Source organism: Ambystoma mexicanum, chromosome 5p, assembly GCF_040938575.1.
Source record: "Ambystoma mexicanum isolate Mex_15411 chromosome 5p, UKY_AmexF1_1, whole genome shotgun sequence".
In the NCBI taxonomy this organism is placed as follows: domain Eukaryota; kingdom Metazoa; phylum Chordata; class Amphibia; order Caudata; family Ambystomatidae; genus Ambystoma; species Ambystoma mexicanum.
In genome coordinates, this window is record NC_090930.1 from 242,280,988 (window position 1) to 242,308,399 (window position 27,412).

At 41.7% G+C, this 27,412-nt stretch overlaps 1 protein-coding gene across 4 annotated transcripts in view; it reads left to right on the plus strand.

The window, feature by feature from the left end:
- Positions 1-27,412, plus strand: part of TENM1 (teneurin transmembrane protein 1) — a 2,006,416-nt gene that overhangs the window by 1,626,247 nt on the left and 352,757 nt on the right. For all 4 annotated transcript variants that reach the window (XM_069612654.1, XM_069612656.1, XM_069612655.1 and 1 more), the window contains one exon: positions 11,228-11,248. In XM_069612654.1, coding sequence (XP_069468755.1) covers positions 11,228-11,248 — 21 coding nt within the window. The remainder of the gene's footprint in view (positions 1-11,227; positions 11,249-27,412) is intronic.

Sequence of the window (27,412 nt, forward strand, 5' to 3'; positions counted from 1 at the left end):
TAGCTTGTCCTCTTATGAAAGACAAACCCCTGCAGTTTACCTCATGTTGGCGCACACGATGTTTGAGTGCTTCCACTTTGGGGCAAGAAAAGATCAGTAGACGCTGATGATCTATTTTTATTGATGGGGGTAAATTTTTACGCAAAATATGCATGAGGGCGATCCAACCCAGGTGAGTTCTGAGGTGCCCCACCCCCCAAAAAATACATTTTTAAAGCAATGGGTTTAAGAGGTGCATTTTACAGCACACTTTTTTTGACAAATTGGGTCAGAAAAACATAGTTTGCAATTGCTTTTGTTGGGTAACTCACGAAAAAAATGTATCGATGCAAGTGACAAACAGTGGTCAAGAACATTTTCATGATGCAATTTCCCACAAAATAAAAAAAAATGTATATAGAAAATGCTGACGGCACCTATATATGCATTTTCAGATCAGAACATGTTTGCTTTTTGCTTAATGACAGTAAAGAGATTAGAAGAAACCATGCCCATGCTGGCTGGGCAAGTCAAGACTGGCTGCCAAAATAGGCCAGTCTCGCCACATAAGAACGCACATCCGACTTCATGCCAGTAAAAAATGCACTGCCATGTCAGAAAATATATTCAGACTGGTTGCACCAAAGTCGGCCATTTAACCACGTAATAACACGTGTGTTTGTTTTACGCTTGATGCCCAGCAAATCATGTCATGATACAATGAAACATATATCAAGCCTAACCCACCATTGTAGTCCAGTTTTGCCATGTAATAACAACATTGGCACCAGAGTAAAGCAAAAATGAATCATGTTTCCTTTACTCTTGATGTCCATTAAAACATTGCATGACACAGAATCAACATATATACAGACTGGCTCAATAACGTGAGCCAGTCTTGACAGATAATAATACTTCTTATGTCATGTTTGCTTTACTCTTTGATTATTGAAATTCATGCCTTACGAAGGCAATGGTCCAGGTCCTTCAACACCTGCAAGTCTTGCCAGAATCGATGTCCGCTAATTCTCCCAGACGGGCGCATATCAAGATTGGTGCACAGTGCTCCCATCAAAGCTCGGCGTTCTTCAAACTGTTTAACATGTTTCACAGGGCACTGTACTCACATAAACCAATGTATATGAAACTCAAATTCTCGCTGTCCCACCACAGCAGAGCTCGAGGATCTATGATTAATGCATTCTTGCCAGGTTTAAGCATGTGACAGCTTTGACGATATTCTTCAGTTTTCTGGCAGGCAATCCATTGAAGTCTGTCCCAAAGACTTGCCATTTCATGGACCATCTAATCACATTCCAACATAAACTCAAGGCCTTCTGAGGAACGTCCTGGGCCTGGCCACTGACAACAATGGTTTTCCCTGGGGGATTAGAAAATAGCAATAGAACATTGACTTAAATGAGATCTGAATTAATGATGGTATCGGGAAGACATGTTGGATTCTTATAGAGCAGCACATTAAAAGAAAGATGAATGCTTTTCACTATGGCTTTGAATATAGTAACATGTGAGACTAACTCGGCAGAAATTGAGTCCTTTTGTAGCCTGGGCTAACAGTGCATTCTGATCGCGTAAGTTCAACATGAATGTAAAACCAGGCATATTGAATATCAATGTACCAACTGCAAATAATGATTTATCCTGCCCTCTCTTCTGCCTTTTGATGATTTGTTTTCCAAATAAGATTATATTATTAGATTAGAAACCCATTGACAATGTTGTGAGCAGGACTCTTATGCTGTCCACATTTTCCATGTGTTTGCGGATCAGCCCTTCCTTCCCTAAACGCCCACTCCATCACGCAGCAAATCCAAACTGATCCTTCCTCTAACTCCCATTGCAACATATCGTTCTTCCCTCGAGGAATGGGGAGCTTAGCAGCCTCCTCATGATGGAGCATATCACTGCAGCCAGATGCGTTGGGCCTAAGGATGTGCACGATTCAGCGGGACAATGGATCCGTAATTATGTCTCGCCTGCAGAATGAAACCATCAACCCAAAGCACGTTCCTTTTGCCAAGAAAACGGGAGCCAACATTTGGGGCATTCACTGCTTTGCCATTTGTCAGCAGCACTTGTAGTCCTAATCGGTGCATAAATAGTTCATTAGGGTCATAGTTTATTGAAGATCAGCATTTTCAATTGTGCCTATGTTGCTTTGTGTTTTGCATGATAAGGAAATCCAGCTGTATGCCTTCATGGAAATAAATATCTCTCGCTCCAAAACTAGAATTACCTCGGAGTCTTTGCATGGCTTCCACTCTATCTGCAAAGGTTGAAATGGCAATGCCTTGGTGCAAACAATACAGTATTTATGATTAGCGTTTGCTTAAGAAGAACCAGTATTATTAATCTAATAGCAGGTGCTGTCATCCCTATGTTATGTGATTGTTTCCTCTCCCTCCCCTTGGAAGAAAATGTTAAATGTGAACAATGCGAAGCGCATTTATTTACAAAATTGCATTTTTAAAATGGCAATTTTAATTTTAAGATAAACAAAATTCTATGTATAAATTAGCTTTTTGTTTGGAAGTAAAGCTCACAACAAATGCTATATTATGTTTAACAGAAAAGTCCACCTCTTTTAAAAAACATGTGTAACATGCCCATGGATGTGTGCATGTTACAGAATAATTAGTGCCCAACAGGGAAGAGAGTAATTACTTCCACCACAGGAGCCATTATATATTTCCATCATTAGGCATGGGCGAATACATTTTGCCTAATCCTGAATCACCCGAATTTTCATTGTCTTCTGGTAACAGATACAGGTTAAGATTTTGACAGTTTATGCTGATGAAAAGCTGTTTTAAACATTGGGTTGAAGTGGTCAGACCTTTTCCTGCCAGCGCATGTGCAAAGCAAAAAAAGTATACAGTTAATGGAATAGGTTAGAAGTTTAGAACCTTTGCTGCTAGGAATGCTGAAAGAAGGCACATTGGGCCTCATCAGGAGTTGGGCGGTAACCCTGGCGGTATTACCGCTGGGGTTATTAGCACTTCTGCCAATCCCCCCTGGCGCTATTAGCGCCGGATCACGGGTTTGGCAGAATGGTTGGTTCCCATTCCCCATTGGGCCCATTCAAGAATTCCTCATTCCCCATTGGGCCCAATGGGGAATTTTCGTGCTATTATCAATTTTGCAGATTTTTGCCGCTATTACTAGCGCCAAAAATCAGCAAAATTGCAGCAGATTTGCCCCCTGCTCAGTGCTGGGGGCAAATCCGCAAAGCCCATGATCTGGCGGACCCTTAAATGCAGTGGTAATAGTGCTACCGCCGCATTTAAAGGTTACCGCCAGACTTGTGTTGAGGTCCATTGTCTAAATGACTTATGGCTTTCACCTGATGGACTGTTACCTTAATATAGAAAGTAAAAGTCACTCTCTGTTTGCTGCTGACAACAATTGTAATCTTTAAAAAAATACTTAGTGCAGTGCCAGCATCATGAAAACGTAATGCAAATAAGAAATGAAAAAGTATGCTTTATTTTTATTTGCATTACCTTGAGAAATATGCAAGTCACCTTATTCAAATGATGTGCAGCATACATTAGTGTCAGGAGAATGCCTGCCATTCCCTGCACCCATAGACCCCTTTATGTAGATATTGATGTGTATTTCCCAGGTACATAGCTCATAACATTATAGTCCTTCCTGATGGAATGGTTTTCCTTTAAGGAACGCCAGATTCTGCATCATGAATACTTTTGTATTTTTTTGTATTTTCTTTTTATACTTGATATGTGACTGACTCTGCATCAGCCCTTCTGTCTTTTCTGAAGCCTTTCAGACATGTTACCATGGGCTCTTCCCCAATATTAGACAAATAATGTCAGTAGTTCTCATGGAAGCAAACTCAGCAGGATACAACTTCATTCACCTCTAGTGTATGTCTGACTAGTCTCCAGCCCTATCGGCTTTTCAGAGGACCTGTTATGAATTCTCTGTATTGTAATATTATAAAACTCAGTAATATAGAATAATGAAAAGAAGAGCCAGTCATGCCTGACAAGTGACTGACTCTCCTGGTCTGACATTCAATTTTACAATTGTCCACTTAAAATGTACTATTTATAACAACTTCAGAAGGATGAAAGGCAGATTTCCTCTTTCTCAGATTAGATTCAAACTTGGGACCTGCAGTTTACATGGATCTCTGGAGAAGGTGTATTCTTCTAGTGAGATGTCTTACCACAGTGTTTAAAATCTGTCCTACTTGAATGACATTCACAGATGCACATGACTTAATGTCCTCTTGCTAAGCCAACCACCCCCTCTCTTTCCCTATCTTTTTCCTCACTTCTTGAATCATTTTAAGCATTTTGTTTATTTTGCATGTGTGTCCCACAAATCGTCCTGAACTTCTCCCAAAAGTCCCTGAAGATGTATGGCTCTCAAACGTGATTCAGGCAGATTCGGGCTGGAAGAAAAAGCCCCTGGTACTCACAAACTAATCCAAATCTTACTAGCAAATCACTTTTTAGAACATTTGCCCAGGCTTATCGACCAAGACAGGCAGTATCTACTTCTGCTCGGGTGAAGTAACCCGAGCAGAGAGGTGATTGTACAAATACCTCCCATCCAAGCAGTAACTCATCTTGTACCCCAAATTATGGCTAGGTGGTGTACTTTTCATCAGCAAATCAGTGGAGAGCTGAGCTCAAATTCCACAGCTGTTTCGAATTTGGCTGTGTGTTGCCACTGCTGTCCCTGTCAACAGGGCTGTAGGACATTGTCCGCGATGGTGGGATAGGTCCTTAGGAACCCACTGATCTGGCTAGTGTTACGCGGTTCTGGTTGTGACCAGAGGTTCACCACCTACAATAAAGCCATCTTGAAGCTGGTTGTAATCTGTCCAGGGATAGGCTTTAATAACAGAGTACGTTATAGATTCACTGGTGGGACAACATTGGGTTGTGTTATGCTTGTATGCACATACTTTATGGAGCAGTTGCCCAATGTACTCCACTAGCAGGGATTTCCACCCATTGGAGAACATCACTCACTTTGGTCAGACTTTAAAAGGCAGTGCATACTGCCATCTGACAACCAAGGTTAAGACAAAGCCCATGTTTCAAGCCTTTCTATATCGTGGACCAATGCATTGGGCCTCATTACGAGGTGGGCGGTAAGGGGTTATGGCGCCGGTACGGGTGCCAGTGCCATTAACCCCTTGCCGCTACATTAGGAGGTCCTTTAGCGGGTCCTGCTAAGGGTGGCTGGTTTTACCAGGCGCCCTTAGTGGGACCCTCTAAAGGACCAGCATGCTAACAACGGGCCCGTTAATAAATGGGAATGGGGATGGGTTCCATGAATGGGGAAGTACCGGGTCCTCCAAGGATGGAATGGCCCGGGAATTCCCCATTCAGGGAACCCAGACCCGGTATGCAGTAAGGGGGTAGCCATGGTGCTAATAGCGCGATGGCTACTTCCAACCTCGAAATGAGGTCCATTGTATTTGAAAGCAGATTGTCTTTCCTGTTACAATTAATATAAAGTTTGGTACAAGCACTAATCTAAGTATAACTTAATTGTGTTCAAACATAGCTTTATTCGGCAGTAAAACCATAAACTCATCATTAATCACACAATTCATAAGAAGAACTTATTCTAAAACCAACAATTCATCAGCATGCAAAAGCATTAAATGCAGATCCCAGCCGCAGTACAATTTTGGAATAACATTTATCACAATAATGCACAAATACCATTGGGTGACACAATTCACAAGACAAAATACATCTATTTATAGGCCAATGATTAATCATAAGACAAAATACATAAAGGAAAGCCCATCCGCAATACATAATACCATTTCTCATTTATGTATCACAACAGTGCAAAATTACACGTTCTTTGCAATCATGCCCTAAAACCATATTTGGAAGCAAAATAGACTGCCTTCAAATCATTTGTTTTTACATAGTACCACAGCTATAGTAGACTGCCTAACCTCATTTAGCCTGAAAAGAGGTAACAGATAGCATTCCCTTGATATATCCTGGGCAAAAATGTAGAACGTGAATTATTGTTTCCTGTGGTCATCATATTCCTTACACAGGCAGTCATTGGTACAAGACCATTTTGCTGTAAATGTGGCCAGCTTCAAAGTATTGCTACGCAGCTGAATATATAATGTCCGGGCGTAACCCAGACCAACAGAATCTAAGTAAGGCTCAAAGCCCCCTCTCAGTTTTGTTTGGAAATACCGGTAACCAGTATTCAGATTATGGCAAGCCTGTTTTATACTAATAGTAATTGCCTCATTGCAAGCTTTTTTAATTGTCACCTTAGAACCAGAGGGCATACCTGCAGGGTTGAACCAGAGAGCGTCCAGGTCCAGACACGCTAGACCTTTGCGGATAAACCTAAACCATGTCAAGGAACCTGATCCAGGTACATTCAACAAGCCACTAAGCATATCTCTGTGACTACACAGTTCGGGTGCACTCCGGATTCTAACCCAATATAACAATGTTTTTTTCGCCAGTACCTCTAAGATTGGCTTAAAGTCTAATTCCCAGCAAAAACACAGTTCTGCTCCATACATAGTTGCTGCCAGACCTTGTGACTTATACAAATATATGGCCGGAGAAATTGCTTCTCTGCCTTGACTAAAATAGAATCGGTGAACTCCGCCACTGTATTTTTCTAAAGTCACCACAGCCTTCGTGTGTTGGCCCAACCAGGTTAGATCATCAAAAAAACCTAACTCCCAAATAATCATAGGAGCTCCCCTGCTCCAGGACCACCCTTCAATTAAAATACTCAGTTTGTTTTTCTTACAGGATTTCTGGCCAAACACCATAACTTTAGTTTTCTCAGTGTTGAGCTCCATTGAGAGTTCTTTACATTTCCCAATAAAAAGTTGTAGATTGTGGCCCAGTCCCATTGGGGAAGTCGATAGAAACACACTCTGTCATTGAGATAATATAACACAGGTGGCCTATCTTTCCCTAGTTTAGGAGGGCCGAAACTGCTTACTAACAGATCCTCAATGATTTAATCAATATAGAAGCAGATAGGAGGGGCGCCAGCACACACTTCCGTGAGACCCCCCTCTTAACCTCAAAGAGAATCATTGTCTCCCGTCCCAGTCCCCACCTCACTGATGCCCTGTTATCAGTGCATCTAGACTGAATATTAGCCAGAAGGTTCCCTAGGACACCCTTTTTCTATAAAAATAGACCACAGCCTCTTGCGGGACATGCAGTCAAAAACCATATGCAGATCTACAAATATTGTGTAGAGTTTAATGTGCCGTAAAGAAACACAATAATTATAAGAATGCGACCCAAAGTCATGTCATGTATGTCACACGTAAGGGTGCAGTGTATGATACTCAATATGCAAGATATCGAGTAACTAAGAAGCTCTGATATATTTTTCCATTCATTCACAGAATGTTACATGGATGATCAAATAATTGATTGTCTCCAAATAGTGCAGCAAAGTTAGAATTGTTGTGTGATCCGAAAGAGAATGGCAGCCTTGGAACTATTTGTCAATACAATTACAATTATAATATCAGACAATGATGATATTCATGTGAATTAGTGAATACAAACTAAACCCTGTTTCAGAAGATAGACATACACAAGTTCCAGTGATTGTTAACATAGCCAGACTGGAACAAAACATTTTTAGACATGCTTATAAAATGTGTATCACGTTTTGAGATGTCTACGTGAATCTGGTAATGTGTAGAGCCCTTATGGTTTTAAGAGCTGTTGTAGTACAATGTGCCAAGAAGTTGGTCGTATATGCAAAACGGATGCTTTTGACATCCTATAGTTAGATGAGAGATTGCACAAGCCGCTTTAGAGAAGAATCAATGAGTGTGAACGTGTAACAGTATATCTGTGAGCGTTTTCTGAGCTATTGTGAAAAGGCATTCCATGGCTTTATATTTATGTTTATATTTTATATTACTTAGACAGGGTTGTAGAAAACTGTGTTTACTATATGTAATTATTTAATTAATTGATATTTCATTGTATTTCTTGATTATTAATTAGAAAATGGGAACACTTACTTTGTAGTGCTGTATATGCACGTGGGCTTTGTGTTAAAAGTGATACAGAAAAATACTTAGCAAGGATAGCACTTAACCTAAAGCACTGATCCACAGCCTGGATATGGTTTATTGGCCCATCCTCAACAGGACTTTGGTATAGTCCTTGCCCACCACATCCATGAGGGAGATAGATCTATAGTTCCCAGGTTGCTTCTTATCACCCCTTTTAAATATGGGCAAAATGATTGCCTCACGCCAGGATTGTGGCACACTCCTGGACCTGGTGACAAAATCAAATACCTGGGTTAGTAGTGGGGTCCAGATACCAAGCTCATCCTTGAGCAGATCGATATGAACTCTATCAGGACCGGGCAATACCATCCCTAACCCAGGTTTCACTTGATCCCAGACTGGTACTAGCCATGGGTAACCCCTACTGCATAAAATATATCTATCTATGAGTGACGGCCTAAAGGCAAATGTCCTATATATCTAGAATTCCTTAGGAACCAATCTAGTTGGCATTGATCTTGGATCGTGGACCATTTGGATGGTGCCCTCAATCACTTTGGGCACTGACTTGATCTTCCATAACCCTTCTAAATCTTTGAAGAGGTGTCTAAACTCTCTCTCCCTGCTTCACTACTTTCCTTTCCATTCTCTCTTCTGACAACCTCCCTCTCTCGTTCTGTCTGTCGGATAATACATCCATCTTATTCCAATTTTGCTTTTATTATGATCTACCTCCACCATCTGATTTTACTTTCTACTACTCTCCTCATCTACCCTACTACGGTTCCCACCTATCCACCACTACTACTCTGCCTCCTACTACTCCACCTACACACCACTTCTCAATTAGCCTTCTTTCACGCCTTCAAAATGCACTCACTCCCTACTCTCCTATTACTACTTTCCCTCACATGACTAACACACACTCTCAAACACAGCAGTACGTTCTCTCACCGGCCAATGTCTCACTTGTTCTTTTAGCAGCCTCCATGCCCCTTTCCACCATCCTTCCTCCTTCTGGTGTTTCAGTCAGTCTGCCACAACCTGGTCTGGCCTCACCCGAACAACCCACACCTTCCTGTTGCCCCTCATAGCCACCCCCTCCTGCCTTCAATGGTTCTCCCCTTCTGGATACCAGGCCAATCTCATCATGCCTTTCCTGCCCAGGAGGTGTTACACACATCAAAGTAAATATAAGGAGCTCTAAGTCCTACACCTCTCTATTACATGGGTCCACCATGAGTCGACAATGGTGGCCCACTACAAACAGAGTTTCAACAGCCTTCCGACCTTGTCACACAGGAATACATTGTCATGCACATTCTTGATTTCTAAAGGGTGCTGACAAATAAGGTGTTTAATGTACCATGATTCCACTTTGCAGATTTTAATGTAACCATGTCCTTCTCTGGGATGCTACTTATATTGGTATTATATGACTAGCCACTTCTCTTTGATGTTGTATTCTGTAAGAACATTCTGAATATGAAGGGATGGTGCAAAATGTTCTATGTTAGAAGGCTCACATTAGGTTTCAATTATGATAATTAAGCCTTATGAACCAAATGCAGGGTCTTTATTAATGGATAATTGCCTGCCTTTCCCTTGGTCTTTACATTGGGAAGGGCAATTATTCCAAGTAGTAATGACCCCTTCCTCTCTGTAAAAGGCTATTGGCACATAGTGGTATAATAGGTTTTGGAGTTGGGGTGGTGAAGTAAAATATAAATAGTGAGTAAAGTAAACCAACAAGATATATGTAAATTAAATGTGGGTTTTTTAATTAGTATTTAAATAACAAGTTTGACTTCATAAGGGAACAATTGTATGTGTAAACCTAGCTGAATTGGAACACTTGTACCATGCACATGCATTAGGTGAATATTAGGTAAAAAGTGAATATTGTTTTCATGTTTCCAGATTTTATTTTAAGTTTGGCATATTAATTATTTGACACAACTGTCAGAGGCTCTCTACTCAGGGTGAACACAGCTTAAATAGACAGTTATGTGGCAAGGAAGGCCTACAATATTGTATTCCTACTTTGCCCTACCAGAGGAGAAATATCCATTTGTCAATAAGTGTGGTCCCAATACATGTGTTGCTGTCTTGTTGGATATCAAAACGCAAATCTATGGGCCTCATTATGGGTTTGGCGGTAGCCATGCCCTTAATAAGGGCATGGCTGCCTCTAAAACCGGGTCTGGGTTCCCTGAATGGAGAATTACTGGGCCATTCCGAGTTCGGAGGGCCCAGTAATTCCTCCCTCAGGGAACCCAGACCCGGACCTTCCCCATTCTCATTTGAGCCCCCATAGGGCTCAATGGGAATGAGAGCGGGAGCTAACAATGGGCTGATTACGACTAGCCCGTTGTTAGATCCCTGGTCCCCTCGCGGGACCCAGTAATGACGTCTGGTTTTACCAGGCGTCCTTACCGGGTCCCACGAGGGGACCTCGTAATATTGACAAATGGAGTTAACGGGCCTGCCACCATTAGCGGCGCCCGTTAACCCATTCCGCAATTCTCGTAATGAGGCCCAATGTCTCTAAGCACAGAGTTCAAGGAATCCATGTCTGGCTTACCCTTCTTAACTTCAGAATTACGCAAAAGTATGAGAGCAAATCTATCGAGGATGCACGTGGCTTACATGGTCTGTTCTATGACAAAATGCCCACTATGGAGTGTTTACAATCAGGCAGGAATGTGCTTTTGCCAACTCTGCCCTACCAGAGGAACATTATCCATTTGCATATCAGTTCAATCCCACCCACATGGATAGTCCACCACGGACATGCTAGTCGATTCTTCTCTAAACAAAGAGTTTCATCAGATGTTGGAATGTATTGCTGAAAATAATTCTCGTGGGAACTTGCATTGATGCTTCTTGCAGGTAAAGGTTTTCTGTTGTTTTCCTGGCTGATTCTTGAACCCGAATGTTCTCAATGTAGTAAATGCCAGTGGCGGCTGTTTTTAAAGCATTCGGATTGACTGAGAGAAAGTCAATAATGTCCTTCATATGCAAATGTCACTTATGGTGAGTCTAAAGTGCTTTGCACTTCAGGCCCGAGCAATTAATCTATTAGGTTGTGATTGTATGGCCATTTTTGTCTTGGCATTAATTTCTTATTTAATAATATTGACAGACATTTTCTTTCTGCTTTTTCTGACTGCTCCACATTGGTCCATGATGTTTCAGGAACCGAGATACAAGGCATAGGTAAGTAAATCATGATTGATCTTGCATATTAGTGTGATGTATGTTTTTATGAAATTCCAATGTACTTCATATCAGTCCCCTTTCCAAATGTGTATGTTGTGTATGTTGAAATTAGTAAATTTTCATGAGATTAATTTGTAAGTTATTTGTTGAGCAATCAGGAGATGATTCTCCTGCACAGTTGATCAGATGGATCCACCATGTCGTCTGATATGTTCCACAAATATTTACTGTAAATCATTACTTTTACTTTGAATTAAAATGTTATCAACAAGTTTGAATATTTACAGTACCTTGTGTGGACACGTTATTGCAGTCGACGAAAAGGGAAAAAGGTTATTAATGAATGACCGCAGCAATGGCATTAGAAATATTCTGAGACTCCATGTGAAATAGCTAGAAGTTGAGTGTATGTCTCAGTGAGTGAAATACAGAGTGAATCAGAGAGTGGGTAGGTGGGTATGGGATGGAGGGAGTTAGAGAAGAAGCCTGAGAAAGAGTGAGGGGAAAAGAGAGAGAGATAGGGACAGAGGATGGAGGGAAGGAGCAAGCTGGAATACAGCTACTCCATGAAAAGAACCAGCTCTGTATTGGAACTCAGATTTTAGAGCTGGTGGATTGTATAGGATGCCCTTACATTTCATCTTTAAAGCCGGATGCTTCATGTCAGTGAGAAGTTAGATATAGGGCCTCATCAGGAGTTTGCCAGTCCGGAAACAAAGGTGCCGGTAAGCTCCCCGGCACCCTTGTTTCCGGATCAGCAAACTCTGTGTCTGCCTGCCGTGGGCACTGTGCCTGACAGGTCTGACCCTGCCGGGCACAGTGACCTTGGTAGGCAGACTCTTCATGGGAGCACCAGCACTGTTGCTTTCGGTGTCGGTGTGCCCGTGTCCCCACTCCCATAAAGTCCCATAGGACTCTATGGGAATAGGGACCAACAATTTGCTGATGCCTGACTTCCTGGGCTGACGGACTCGCAAGAGCTGGTAGCACCAGGAAGTCAGGCACCGGTAAATTATTATGGGTCCGGAGCAACCGCCGGTATCACCAGCATCGTTACTTCCGGACCTGTAATGAAGCCCATACTCTTTAATCAGAAGTCAGAAAACAAAGGAAGTGAAATAAGTGTGCCCCTTGTCCAATAAACGTGGTGGTTGTGCATATCATATTTGAAACATTGTGGGATGCATTGCCTCCTTGCACCAAGAACATTCCAAAAGGTATTTTAAGGACAGGTAATAACCCTGGGCAATATGGGTCTGGCCGATGACCGAGAAGTGGAACATTTTAGCCTTGTTCCAGTGATTCTGGAGCAATGGAAGGTGTCTGTGTGAAAGGCACAGTGTGACAGTCTTGAGGAAGAGATGCCTCACACCTCTGTAAGACCTCAGCTAGAAAGGTAAAAATAAGAGTGAGACGATTTCTTATAGTGGGTTATTAGAATGAATTATGTTCATAGCAACTTTACTTCCAGGTTGGATAGCTTAATGTGTATGTCACAAAACAAAGAGAAACACCCATAAAAGAAACCACCATAATTAGTACTACAATACATCAAGATGAGGATTTTATAAGTTGGTGTATTTGGCTTGGCTAGCACTCATGCAGGACACCAGTAAGGCACAGCAAGACATAAATTAAGCCATGATTTATTTTTATTTATTGGACATTTGTTTGGCACCTAAACACAAGTGTTTTTGGGTGCCACAAGACAAGTTCAGGGTGTGGGGGGCGGAGTGTGGTCAGGGAAAGAAGTAGAACAAACGACGGTTATATTGGCCTTGTGACAACCCTACCGTGCAAGTGCAAGACAAGGTGGCAAGTACAGCGGGAGGGGGTAGAGGGAGACGTGCAGGAGTGGGGTGACCAAAGTGAGAGCAGGTGGGCAAGTGTTGCTGAGGGCCAAGGCGGCAAGTTCCAGGTGAAAGAGAGGGGGAAGGGAGGAGGAGTGCAGTGGACAGGGGGCACCAGGTTACGGCTAATCCAGGGAAGGGAGCCCAAGGGGAAGTGCTGGCAAGGGATGTTGGAGGGACCGGTAGGGGAGGTCTGGCCCCTGTGTGACTCTGAAGGGGCCAGGCCCCAATTGCAGTGGCAGTGGGAGAGTCAGCATGGGAGGGGGAGAGGGAAGACAGAGGAGAAAAGGATGGTCTTGAGAAGTTTCCAGAACATAAGAAGAACTGGCTCAAGTCTAAAGGGGTAGGTAGGCCATTCCAGAGGGAGGAACCAGCGAGGAGATCATTGGCAGAAAACCATGTCTGAATAGCTGTGAGGCAGTCCGGTATGAGGGAGGAGGAGGATGAGGAAGAGGATGGCAGATTGAAGTAGAGCTGTTTGTCATCTGCATAGTCCTAGAGTAGACTGAACACAGTGATCTTGTCTTGCTGTCTTGAGGAAGATTTAAAAAAAAACAGGCCTTTAAAACATCAGGTTTACAGTTTCTTCTCTGAAAGAGCAGCTCATGAAGCCTGGCCAAGGACCACATGACATGATAGGACACCTACTGCACCACTGACCACTCCAGAAACTTTTAGCCCATAAAAAAGAATGAACAGAGAGCAGCTGGCATGTCAATTAAAATTCTCTCCCATCTTGCTCTGTTCTCGAGTGGCATCTTCTTGAAGCATTTTACATATCCTCAAGATTGAAGATTGGATGCCATTAGCAATCATGAATCCAATGTGGCACTCCCTGTAATTCACTCGCATTCACAAAAAATGAGTACAATGTCCAGTAGGCCCAATTCCATCTACAGGTCCACCTGGTGCACCCAACGTCCAAGCCTGAGGTTTATCACCTGTATGAATTTTGTTAAACATGCATGCACTGCCAGAGGCCCATGCAGAAAACAATTACTCTAGGACTATGGCCCTTGAACTTAGTAGTTTCCACCCCACTTAGCACCCCTAAAGTCACAAAACAAAGCCAATGTTAAAATGGCTTTTTTCCTCCCTCTCTCTCTCTCTCTCTCTCTCTATATATATATATATATATATATATATATATATATATATATATATATATATATATATATATATATATATATATATATATATATATATAAATACATAGTAATTATGGGCTTTGGTACTGTAACAGGGTTTATTGAGAAGCCACTCTCAACATGTGGAGTTCCTTCCCTCCCCACTCAAGGTGTGATGCAACAAACTGTTTAACAGATTCTTTTACTCAGCACTACGTCAGACACATATTATGCCCCTTGGATGTCTCCCCTTCAGCTACCAATGAACCAGGAGCCGGACCGGTGTACAGGAAATACATTTGTATTCATTTAAATTAAAAGTAATAGAAATCACACTTAACTACATGCGTCACCTTCTTTGTGGCTCACCATTAACTTCTCAATACTCAATCAATTAACCAAATTAGTTAAACACAAATCACAATTCATTAATTTGTACAACTTTCACATCAAGAAATAATTTAACTGATCAATAACCAAAATATTTATAAATGTAGTGTTGTGTAATTTTGATTTTCCTTTGGGTTTAAAATGCTAGCAGTAGGGTTTCAAGATCGGCACAAACACTTATGGCAATCTGGATTTCCCCCACACTTTTGTTTTAAAATAAACACAGGGTGATTTAGCAGTTGTTTTTCAGGACCCTCCCCCCTACTTTGGTCTGTGTTGGGGAAGTCAGACAGGAAAATGGGAATGATTTGGGGAATTTTGGATTTCAGACCTCCCCACATTGAAAGACCTGTCTTGGGGGAAATTTGGACAAAAACATTGGACTGATTTAAGAACAAAGTCACCCCTCTTCCTCAAAGAAGTTGCGGTCAGCAGGACAAAAAGTGTTACCCAGTTAAATTATAGGTTAAAGTTTTTCACCGCACACTGGGAAGTGAACTTTGTTCATTTTGAATTTTAGCAAAATCGCCCTGTAGTGTTCCACAAATTGGGCATTAATTAAATTTGGTAGGCTAAGGATCTACACAGTTTTGCACCCAACCTCGCCCACTATAAAAAGAAAGGATTTAAGGCAAGTAGACTCCCCCACCTTTTGGATTCTCTGGGCTCAGTTTTACTTACATAGAAAGTCTCTGTTTAAAGTTCAGGAAAGCCACCGCATATCAGGACACTCTGGAAAGGTAGGGCAGCGGTCTGGTCACTCAGCTCTTAGGCCTTCCTAGAAATAGACAGCTCCACTCAGGTGCACTCTCAGCATTCCCATCTGATGGTACATTTCCACAGCTCTGTCTTTTCCTCCTAGTGCAGTTCCCCTTATATAGCAGTGATGACACCAACAATTTTATAATATTGGAAAATTTCCTTGCCAGAGTTCTCGCAGCTAGAATTGGACTGTTACCCTTCTCTCTCCTCCCCACTCCAGCCCCTCTCTACGTATTTGTTTAAGAGTCTGGAGCTGACATATGGTAGCTTACTTTACAAGCCCCATTTGTTCTCATGTAAACATTTGGTGTAAAATTAGTAATGTGGCAAAACTTCATAGTTTTACTAATAACTGCCATAATATGCACATTTCCTGATTCAGCTAATCCCGAGGAATTAAATAACACGACATCCAGGTCTGCACCATGTTGCACCGCCATGTAGCATTGTTCTGCTATTTCTGTGAAAAGTTAAGAATGTGTAATTGATTATCCATAATCCTAATTGTATTCCCCACCCATTGACCAAATCTCACATTTGGAAAATCTTCCCATCAGCTAGAAACCTAGTTTAACTGGCCATGGCAGTTCCCTAACTCATAGGTGAATGAATTATATATCTCCAAAATCGGCTGGAAATTACCTAATAAAATGGTACATAAATGACCAAAATCTGCCTTATGGTTTCTCGGAAAAAGGCCTAAATGATAATAGTTTTTATAAAATTAATAGTAAATCTTCATGTGGGAAAAATTGCAATTCTCCTGCCTTCAGGCCATATGTTCTCATTGGGCTCGCCTGTAAGCATAATTTGTATTAATCTCTTTGAAGTTGAGGTTTCATCCACCTTCCTTGTATCCCCCATTTTCACACATGTTGGTCATGCTCCAGCCAAAGGAAATTGTCCTGCAGTAACTGCCTTCAGAGCCAGCAAGTCTGGGGAACACTGGGTTTTCCACACCTTTAGCAGGACACTTAATTGCAGTTTGTAATTACCTGGGGGATGTAAAATCCAGACTGGTAGTGGGGGATTTCTTTGTGAAGTGTCCCACAGCCAGAAAAAGGGTTTGCCTGTGTTGGTATTTTGCATACGAAACATAATATACATTACTTTTTGTCAACAAGCAGTGTCTTTTGCCTGACAATTTTCTGTTAGTAGTGGTACATTTTCACAGTTAAACTGCAAAGCCGTTTTTGTGTTGAAAAATCCTGCTTTTCATGTGTAACGGAATTCAGTTTGGGGCTTTTGAATGCACAGTACTTCATCCGGATGAGGATCTGTATGGGCCAATGAAGAGACTCTGCCCATCTCCACAGTGCAGTCGTTTGCATATGTCTATGCACTAGATACACCCTTTAAAATCAAAAAGGGAGATTATGGAGGACAGTGAACAGTGAATGTCTTACCTGCAAGTTGGAGTGCATTGAAAGAGAAACATCTAAACTACGTGTGGAATTGTACAGATGTCTGCAGCCATGAGTGTTGGGGTGGGAGCGAAGATCAGATTAGCGCATAACACCCTGTATCCTGTTGTTGTTGGTGTGAGCATTAAAAGAGCCTAGAAATAGGGAAAGATGTTCTCTTCAAAAATGCAGCCAGGTCAACATCATGGGAAAAGGAAAAGCGAAAATGCTAGCGCACATGTTAAAATGGGGAGTGTCACCTAAGGCTGTGACTAGAAAAGGGGTGAACATTGAGTAGACAAGAGGGATGCAGTGGAATGTACCATTCAGTGTATGCATTAAAGGAATGATAAGGTGGATAGTACAAAATGGGCCTCATTATGACTCTGGCGGTAGCCATGCCGGTAAAAATGGCACGGCTGCTGTCAGAGTCATTTTTTATCTGGCGCCTAGCAATAGGGACTTACCGGGGCATTACAGTCCCAGTGGTCCCGGTAATTCCTTGTTGCTGGGCGCCGGAAAAAATGACTCCCCGTTCCCATTCGAGTCACATTGGACTAAATGGGAATTGGGAGGACGGTAGCACTGGCACTATTCATGAATGGTGCTGGTGCTACTGTCAAGGTCTGCGAGCCAGTGCCGTTCCGCCTGCCAGGTCATACCTGGTGGGCTGAAAGGCACCTTCTCGCAGAACTCAGAGTATGCTGGTCCGGTAACAATGGTGCTGGTAGCTTACCAGCACCGTTGTTACTGGACCGGCATACTTATAATGAGGCCCAATGTAATAGGTGTAGGCTAGGGAAGGGATTGAACAAAAACACGAGAGAAAAAAGAAAGAAAAAACTGAGAAATTGATGAAAAGAATGAGTCTGTCAAAAGCATGAAAGGTGTGGGCTACATAACATATATTATAATGTGCGGTTGCCGTGCTAAAATTAAGTTAAGTATCGAGATACATAGGAAACCCAAAAAAATGAATTGCTAATCACTTTTGACTCGCCTGATGAATTTGGCTGACATTCTGCAAACATATCTCTTAAAAAATAAAAATGTTATTAAGAAATAAGACAAAATGCTGTTTTGGCTTTGTTCCCATTCATGATCCGATAGAGAAAAGGTCACAATTTTGCTCCATCACACAGCCAAAACTGCTGGACGTAATTGGACCAGCAACTTAACTACTTGGGCACAGAGTGTTGACTCGAATTCTGGCAGGAGTATGGGGTTATTCCATCCAGTCGTTTTTATTTGAAAGAGAAGGGGGTTTCCTCTTCTCTCAATTGTATAGCGATATCTCCCATGGTGCTTCGCAAGAGAGGGACTTTTCAGACCTAAAAAGGCTGCCATTACTTTTTGTTCGATGTGTGAGAGAACCGCGGTTATCAAGGGAATAACAGTGTCTAGCTGAAACTGATAAGTTAATAAAATGCCACTTCGAGGTGGAAAAACAACAGGGGCCACCATGTGAAAATGGGTAGTTGGGGATGGGGGATCTAGGGATAAAGTTCAGAGCACAAATAGTTTGTCATAGTCGCCGTTATTCAGTGGATACATGCGGCTATAGGATTGGGGGAAGTGGTCAGAGGGAAATAACCACAGTAATTTGCAGGCGTTTACGAATAACCAGAGTTATTTGTAGTACATTGCCCATATAACCATCTTTATTAGACACAGGTTAAACAAATAAATAATAAAAAGAGAGAGATAAAAAAATGTGGTTAATAGTGGGTTCAAAAGAAACATACTGGGGCAACGTGTACAGAGGAGACGACCCGGCAGTGTTTTCAAATATACAGTGGGCAGGGCCAAAGGCATGCTCACTGGCCAGGGCCAACGGCCCTGGCCGGTAGGTACCAAAGATATGTATACTGGCTACGGCCAAAGACAGTGGTCACCTAGTGGGTCTAAAACAAACATATTGGGGGAACATGTACAGTGGACATGGTCAAAGCCAGCAGTGTTTTAAAGTATACAGTGGGCACGGCCACAGGCTCACTGGCCATGGCCTGGCTAGTGGGCCAAAAGAAACATAGTGGGGGAACATGTACAGTGAACATGGCCAGAAAATATACAGTGGGCATGGCCAAAGGCCCTGGCTAGTGAGTTCGGAAGACATGTATATTGGCCACGGCCTAAGGTCGTGGCCACCGAGTGGGTCCAAAAGAAACACTTTTGTGAACATATACAGTAGACACGGCGACTTGTGGCCCAGTAGTTCTTAAAATATACAGTGGGCATGACCAAAGGCGGCTGTGGCCACCTAATGGGTCCAAAAGAAACATATTGGGAGAACATGTAAAACCGTGGGCACTGGTCATGGACAAAGGCCATGGCCAGTGGCCCGTAATAAAACATTGGTATAGCAAATCCCTTGAAATTCACTGAAAAACTTTATTTAACATGAAGTTAAGTTGAGCAGATTTAAGGTAAACAAAACCCTTGAAATTCAGCAGATGTTGGAAGTCATGACCAGCTTAACTTGGCGAGTTCCCGTTGCAAAGCCCATGAGCACATACATGTTATAATAGAAGGGATTCACACTGACATACAAAATGGCATTATGGGGGACATAGAATTATGCGGGACATCAACTGGAACGCATCGAGTTAAGCTGGTCATGCATACCAAAATCCACTAAATTTCCAGATTGTTGATGCGTTGAATCTTCCCAACTTGACTGCACCGCAACTAAAGTTGTAAATATATATATATAAATATATATATAGACCCAACTGAAATGGGACTGGTCACCTTCACGCCACATCCGAAAATCCACAGTCTACAGAATCCAGCCAACTGTAGGGAGATAGAAAATCTGTCTCCTCAGAACAGACATCAAGTGACATAGTTATTGGCAGTTCCGTAACTCAAAATCCTTATGTCTGGCATCTTTATTTGGATGTTGAAAAATAAAATCATGGCCATTGTGCTGTGATCTGCAGCGCAATCATGGTAATTATATGTCATCTGAAATTGCCCATTCTACTTCACATTTCAGGTGGCAGTGCTTTTGTTTGTATTTTCATTCATTCTTACACCAACCATAACATTGATGCTGTCTGCTAAAATCCCCCGTGTTCCTTATGAAAAAGTGGCAGATACAACACTGGCAATCTCTAACGATGGTGACATCTGCACGTGGTTGCCAACATCTTTCTTGGGTTGATAAAGCTGTATATAAAATAGTGCTGACCTATAAGACAACGCAGGCCTTTTGAGCTAATTTGCATACCCTCAATGCATTGATCAGTCGCTCTATCCTGATGTCAACTTCAAGGGGATGGCTATGGGTTGGTGCTGTGGCACACACACACAATTGGCGGGTTCCATGTGATAATGTCACCTGGAAAAAGTTGCCAGGTAGAGGACGTTTTGGTCTTGACCCCTAAAATACTTTCCCCAAATATTCTAGGAGGGGTAACATTTTACATTATGAACTCACATTGTTGAATATTTGTGCAAAGTGTTTAATTTTACCGAGGGTGCATTTTTGGGGAAATGTCGCCCCCTGGAGGCCCTTTCCCAGGCGACTGTATCACAGGACATCCCCTCTTGGTGGTACTTGAAACTTTTATTGTGTATGTTAATCATTCTTCCCCCCTTTCTTATTCTTTGAGCTCATTAAAGTTTCGAAAAGAGTGGCATGGGTGCCTTAGGTTGCTGTTGCATTGCCAACGTGACTGTCTGGTGCCGGCGTTTGGGTGTGGCATGTTACACCAGGGGAGGGGGGGCAGGTAAAAGGTCAGAGAGCGTACAACATCTGCCTGGTTGGAGAGAGGGCTTTTTTGCCACATGCCTTTTTCTGCAGACTCTGCAAGGGTCTTAGCTAGAGAGGGTGGTACATATTCCTTACTGGTGAAAAAGTTAAACAGGGGATTACATTGGTTAATATTTCTGATTATCATATTTTTCTTTGATAAAAAAAAAAAAATCACAGCTTGATAGAAAAATAAATAAGTCGCTCATAAAATTCTCACTAATGAATACGTTATGTGTGAGCATCTGACATTGTGTATTAAGTGGCAGGAGAGGTGGCAGCGAGGCACGCAGTCGGATCATTTTAATGGGTTTACTATTGTCTTTTGATCATCTCGCAGTGACAGCATGGAAAGCGTTTGCCACGTCTGGCGCTGCAATGACAGGCAGGCGGGCATCCAGGGAGACTGGAGGGCGCTGCTAGAGGGCATCGATTGAAGATGAGAAATGGAGCAACTGAGCGCTCTTAAAGTTCTGTGCGTGTCTCCGGGTAGGCCAGCAGTGCCAACATGAATGCGCCAAAAAGGGAGCGTCTGGTGGCCTTGTATCGGGCGGGTGTTCTTAATGTATAGCGAGAAAGGTCTAAAGCTGAATATATAATAGTTTAAGAAAAATCCTACAGAGCATTTTAAATACATCACACTAAAATGCCGCCGGCAATGTTAAAGTGCATACATCTAATATATATATATATATATATATATATATATATATATATATATATATATATATATATATATATAGACCGTGTAGGCTGTGTTATATATTTCATATAATGGGCGCACAGGCAAGGACCCATTGCCATTTTAGGTTGATTTATTCTGAAATGTTCTGTATGTTTTTAATTGTTTTCATCTTAAAATGGTAATTGTATTACTTAGCCGAAGATGGATTTCAAACTGCAGGGGGTATTTAACTGTGGTCGTATGAAGAGACCAGTCGCCAGGCGTTGATGTGAGATAGTTATGCAGTAAAATTGACTATTGGCACTTGGAGTCGGACATAGAATTCCTGAGAGTCAATTAGGATGGAGGCCATACAGGCAATATCTGCCGATATGGCAAACGCCCCTAATGGCTCTCAGAAATACAGCCTCCCCCGCCCCAGCGCCTGCTGTCGAAACACCCCCTCCCCAAACCTATATCTCTATCGCCTGTTCTCTTCCAGGCACTTGCCTCCAACCCCATCCCCCACATCTTCAAATCCCTCCCCACTGTCATTCACAGCTGCCGAGCGGCTCAGCATCCACTTGGATGATTTTGTCTTTCCCTTTTAATTCTAGTTTGGGTCCACACCTAGACTAGCATCCAGGTATAGCTGAGTGGGCAATACAGCCAGGCATGTGCCCTGTGCCTTTATTTTGCTCGGGCCAATAGGTCGGTCCTCTGGGCACATAACTAGTCATATCATCCACCTGAAGGGGCAGTAAGAATGTATTAGAACACTGGTATGTTGGTGGTCATTGCAAAACTATGGGTCAGCAATAGTGCTTTGGCGAACATGTTTGGTGATTCGCAGAATTACCCAATTTTTGGGATGTGCCAAACATTTACGACTCGATTCTTGTAATATTTGTCCGGTGCAAAGTGATTTTGCACTGCTGAAAAGTGACTTTGCACTGCTGACACAAACCCTGATTCATGGAACCGTGCAAAGTGTATTTTTAATTTTAATTTTGTACTGCAAAAATGACTATGCACTTACTTTGCCCGGACTTTGCACAGCAAAAATACACTTTGCGCAGTTCCAAGAATCAGGGTTTGTGTCAACTGTGCAAAGTCACTTTTCAGCAGTGCAAATTGACTTTGAACCGAGCAAATATTCCATGAATCGAGCCCTTGGAGTTTTTCCAGAGATCTATCCAGGAAAGATTGAGGTCTTCCAGAGGTATGCATTATCGCCCTGCAATGGACGCTAGGCTCTTGGCATCCGCAACATGTCTCACTGCCCTACTGGGCTCTTGCTCTGAACATTGATTTTAAAAGTTCAGTTATTCTTTGGGTCGCATGGGGGAGTGAGGAGCCAGTGGGAAGCAGCTGGGGCATAGGTGTGATTTTAGGAAGTGTAGAGAGGCTGGTTTGCAACCCCAAATGCGTCCACACAAATGTACAAATACAGTTTCACTGGACTCTTTTGCAGAAGTTTGTTCAGCCTTAGTCAGCAAAGGGCCTTAACTACTTTAAGAAAGCCTGCCGTTTCTCCCACACCATTCTGCATCATTGCTCAGTGTCTCCTTAGCAAACATTTATGTGTATTTATCAGTGTCATGTGGTAAAAAATAAACCTTATAAAATGATTTTTTTAATTAAGTGTATATGATTTATTACAAACCTTTCACAGTCTACAATTTTAGTTTTAAACGATCATACACACCAAACAAAGACAGCCAAATCACATGCAAACAATAATCGATGTAACTGTAACACTAAATCAAATAAAACATTTGAATCTTGTCTAGCAGAGTTTTGGTTGATTTTGCTTAGTTTATCAACTTTTGGTATTTCTAATTTTCACAGATTGTTCTAACACTTTAAATAATTGTTCTAGTCTAGGCCGCATAGATCTACAATGTTACACCTGAGATATATATGTCTTGCATCTCTCAGTTTTATGCAGAACAATACCAGATGACTTAGGGATTCTTCTTTTTGTTTGCATAGTCTGCATTTTGTACATGCTGGTTCTTTACTATTTCTCGCCATGGTTGTTTTGCTATGCAGGACATTTAGTCTGAAGCGCAGCAATAGATCTCTCTGTTTGCAGTTTCGAAGTTTTCTCAGATATTCAGGTGTTATAGACATCACTCCACAGTTTGTTTTTAGAAGTGTATGAGTCTTTGATGTTGCTCTTTTTATTTCAGTTTTAGACCAATCCTCAGCCCATATCATTCTTTTAACCAAATTTGGGTTTTCTGCTAGAACGCTTGCATCAAGGCCCAAGTCTTCAAGCATCTGGTCACACTCTTTTTTCCAGTCTTCAACTACCTTTTTTGTTGTTATTTTCACGTAGCACCTCAAAATGTGGTGGTGTTGCGCTAATAATAGACTTTCTGTAAAGCACAAGCTTATTATATATAATGTGTGCATATAAGGCTGTTAAGCCAAGTTAATTGCGAATCACAATCATTGGAGTGGCTTTCGGTATTGGTAGAATGGTTTTCCAGAATAGCCCTTCCAGGGCATTCCAAAAATCTTCTCCAATGTTCATGCAATTCTCTCCGCTGTATATTAATGTTGGTATTGCTTTAAGCATGTAGAATGTGATTACAGGTTGGAGGGAGAACTTGCCGTATCATTTATTGATAATGTTCGCTTGCGCAGTTAGTTGTTTTGTTTTCATCTTTAGCATCTTTTTCCAAGGCTCTTCGTTCCTTGTTCTGCTTAGTTGTACACCTAGGTATCTTATTTTACTACCTAGCTCTATTTGCTTGTTGTTCATGTTCCATTTGGCGCCTTTGCTCGTTTTCCATATTCTATTGCCTAATAATAGGATTTCAGACATTTCCGCATTTATTTCTAAGTCATTATCAGTGACATATTTTTCAGCCTGGGCTATGGCTCTTTGTAGGCCAACTTGAGTGTGATCTAATATGATTAGATCATCTGCGTATAATAGATGACCAACTGGTCTACCATTTATTCTTGGCGGAAAAGATCTTTTGTTATCGAGGGAAAGTTGTATGTCTTCAATATAAAAGCAAAAGAGAGTGGCCGCCAATGGACAGCCTTGTTTCAGGCCTTTCGTTGTCATAATTTCTTTCGATAGATTGCCACTTTTATCCAATTTGATTCTTTTTGATGTATTGGAGTGTAGCTGCCATGTACAGTTTTTGTTTGCTTGTGAGAGCTCTTTCGTTCATCAATCCTAAAAGTAGAAGATTCAAGCTACAACCTACTTGTTTGACGAAGCCGGATTGGCGTTTGTCATAAGCATTTGCATCTTTAATCCATTTTTTTAGATGTATTATATTAATAGGAGCGAAGCACAAATCTTTCCAACACAGTTCAGCAAAGCGATTGGTCGATAGTTATTCGGCTCCATACGGGTCCCTTTTTTAAAAATCGGGACAATGATAGCCGACTTCCATGATTTGGGGATTTTTCCAAGGTCGACAACCCTATTGAAGAGCATCTCGCAGTATTTGGACCATTTTTCTGGGTCTGGTTTCAACACTGCATTAGATAAGCCATCGGGGCCAGGGGCCCGTGAAGTGCTTGCATTCTTTTTAATCAGAATCTGTATGTCTTCGTTGTCAAACTTGATATTCCATTCTGCAGCAGATTCATCTTGTTTGTTGTTTAATGGAAAGGGTTGCTTTGATTCATTGAACAATTTTGCAAAATGGTTGGTCCAAGTAGTTTCTGAGATGGGTTTTAAGAGACATAAAGCTGATTGTTTCCCATTTAACAGGTCCCATAGGTTTCTGCTGTTTGTATTTTGCAAAGCTTTCTTCATGCATTCGGCATCGTGTTGTAGTAGTGATGTTTTATGTGACTTTTACCAGTTTTTATATTTTAGTTTTCTTTTTCGTATCAATTCTCTTTTTTCTTGGTGGTTCTGATTTTTTTTAATGCGTTTTGATCTTTCCGCAATTGTTTTTTTGTGTGCCATTATTTCTATGTCATATGCATGCATATTCTTGAATATTGGTTTTGTATATCTACCAGTATTTTCTTTAAAATTCTGTTGAGTCACATCATATTCTACAGACATGTTTTCCTTAATTTGCCATTTGTCCAGGTTTTGTAGTACAGTGTCTAGGTCATTACTTTTCAGCCTCAGGAGATTTCGACCTGTTTCTAGTTTGACCTTTGTGTCCCACACCATTTTTTTTCTTTGTCGTCCAGCGCGAGACCGATGCAATAATTGGATCAAGATCGCTATGCACGGCTGGCATTACGCTGAAACTCAACATCCTTGCTAACAAATTTTCGGAGACAAGCATGTAGTCTAATATTTTACTCATTTTACCATTTGTCCAGGTATCAACAGGCGGGATGTCCCCTTTCGTATTTCCATTTAGTCTATGGAAAATAGCATATCACATGTTCATCTATATCAATACCATAAATTAACTTTTGTCAAATTCATAACATAGATAAAATAAAAAGCATTCAGAAATAGACCCATACTCCTGCCTACAGCTCATTTTCAAACTTAATTCAGTGTGGGTGTGGACAAAACATATAATCAAAAACGAGCTATAGCCAATGTGAAGGTAAGTTGCTAACCATCTACGCCCAAAGGAAATCAGTAGCAATAAAACCTGTCTCATCACACTTGTACATGCATGTAGTTTCTCACAGAAAGTCATAACTGAAATGCAGAGCCATATTTGTGTAGTCGATTACTTTATAAAATTGACTGGTGTGGTGGGAGTAGGGGTGGGCGGATTCCCACCACACTGACGTAATTTGAGTGTGTTTCATTGCCTCCTTTCATAATGGGGGAACACGCTGGTTCTGATGACAGTGCTGTATTTGGGGAAACACCTCCATGCAATTGAGGAAATACACTGTGTAACACCTGGGTGGTTGTTTTCTTCTCTTTCATTGGGTTTTACAGCAAGGCCGTTGCTGTAAGATGTGCTCCTTTTAGTAATGACTGAATTGTGCTCAGAGTTCAAGAATACAGTCTATCGTTTCTGTGCTTCCAGTGCACATTTGGTTTTCCATCCATGGTTCCTAAGTGTGTAGCCTAGCCACCAGATAGCATCTCTTCCCTGAGCTTGCATCCAGAGCTCTACCCCACTTTACACACCAGGAGGTGGACTGGGAACCAAAGGCGGCCCTGGAAATCATTTTAAAAGTAGCCTCATAATGGACCTTTTCAGAAATCCCAATCCTATTCTTATGGGACCATTTGGAACTACCACACAAAAGAGGCACAGGGTTGAGAGGCCTACCGGGAAATCTCCAGAGTTCCCTATAGGCCAGTCCACCTATGTACACGCTATCTCTTTTAGCATTCAAGATAATATGTTGTTTTCAAGTTCACGTCGTCTATATGTCCCACGTCTCTATAAGCGCATTCTCAGGCGTGTTATTGTTGACCCTTAAGAATCATTTTAGGCATGCCATATTCATATGTCCAGTATAACCACATCCACACATGTATTTTGAAGACCTTTGTCTTAAACCATTCACATATTGGGCTGGGACCAAGCCTGGATGAATATGGTCTTCCCCTTTCTGTAATGGCTTGGCAGGTGAAGAACAATAGTCTGGAGGGTTGTCCAGAGCAATGCCTGAGGTTAAGATTAATTCTACACCTTCGAGCCATTATCACTTTTGTTTAGCTATAGTCACCCGGAGTGTGACTGGTATGCCCAGATGTGGGTCCTGAGCCTGCTGAGCCTAGAGACCCAAGCTACTCCTCACTGATGAGGCCCAATTAAGCTGAAACATGTCTGGGGATACTTGGGGGATTCGTGCAGAAGTGTTGTGGCCAAGCATAACATTTTGGGCTGGTCTGCCCCTTTTGGGGTGGGACCAAGCCTGAATTGCATGGTTTTACCACTTTCTGTAAAGGCTTGGCCGGTGAAGAATATCTGGGGGGTTGCCCAAAGCGATGCCAGTTTAAAATTAATGCGAAACCTTCCAGCCATCACCTCCTTGGTTTTGCTTAAACCATTGACATGACTTTTGCACAGATTTAAATCTAAAACATTTATTTTTTGAGTCATATTCGAGGTATTTAAGAACATATATAGCTAGACCTGTATGGTGGCAATTTTCAATATATAGATATGCATACTGGGCTGAAATTTTCCATATGTAGATATACATATCTGGCACTCATCATTAATATAAAGATGAACTTGTCTGGTAGCAATCCTTAACAAATACATAGCTTGTTCTGGCATCAGTTCTC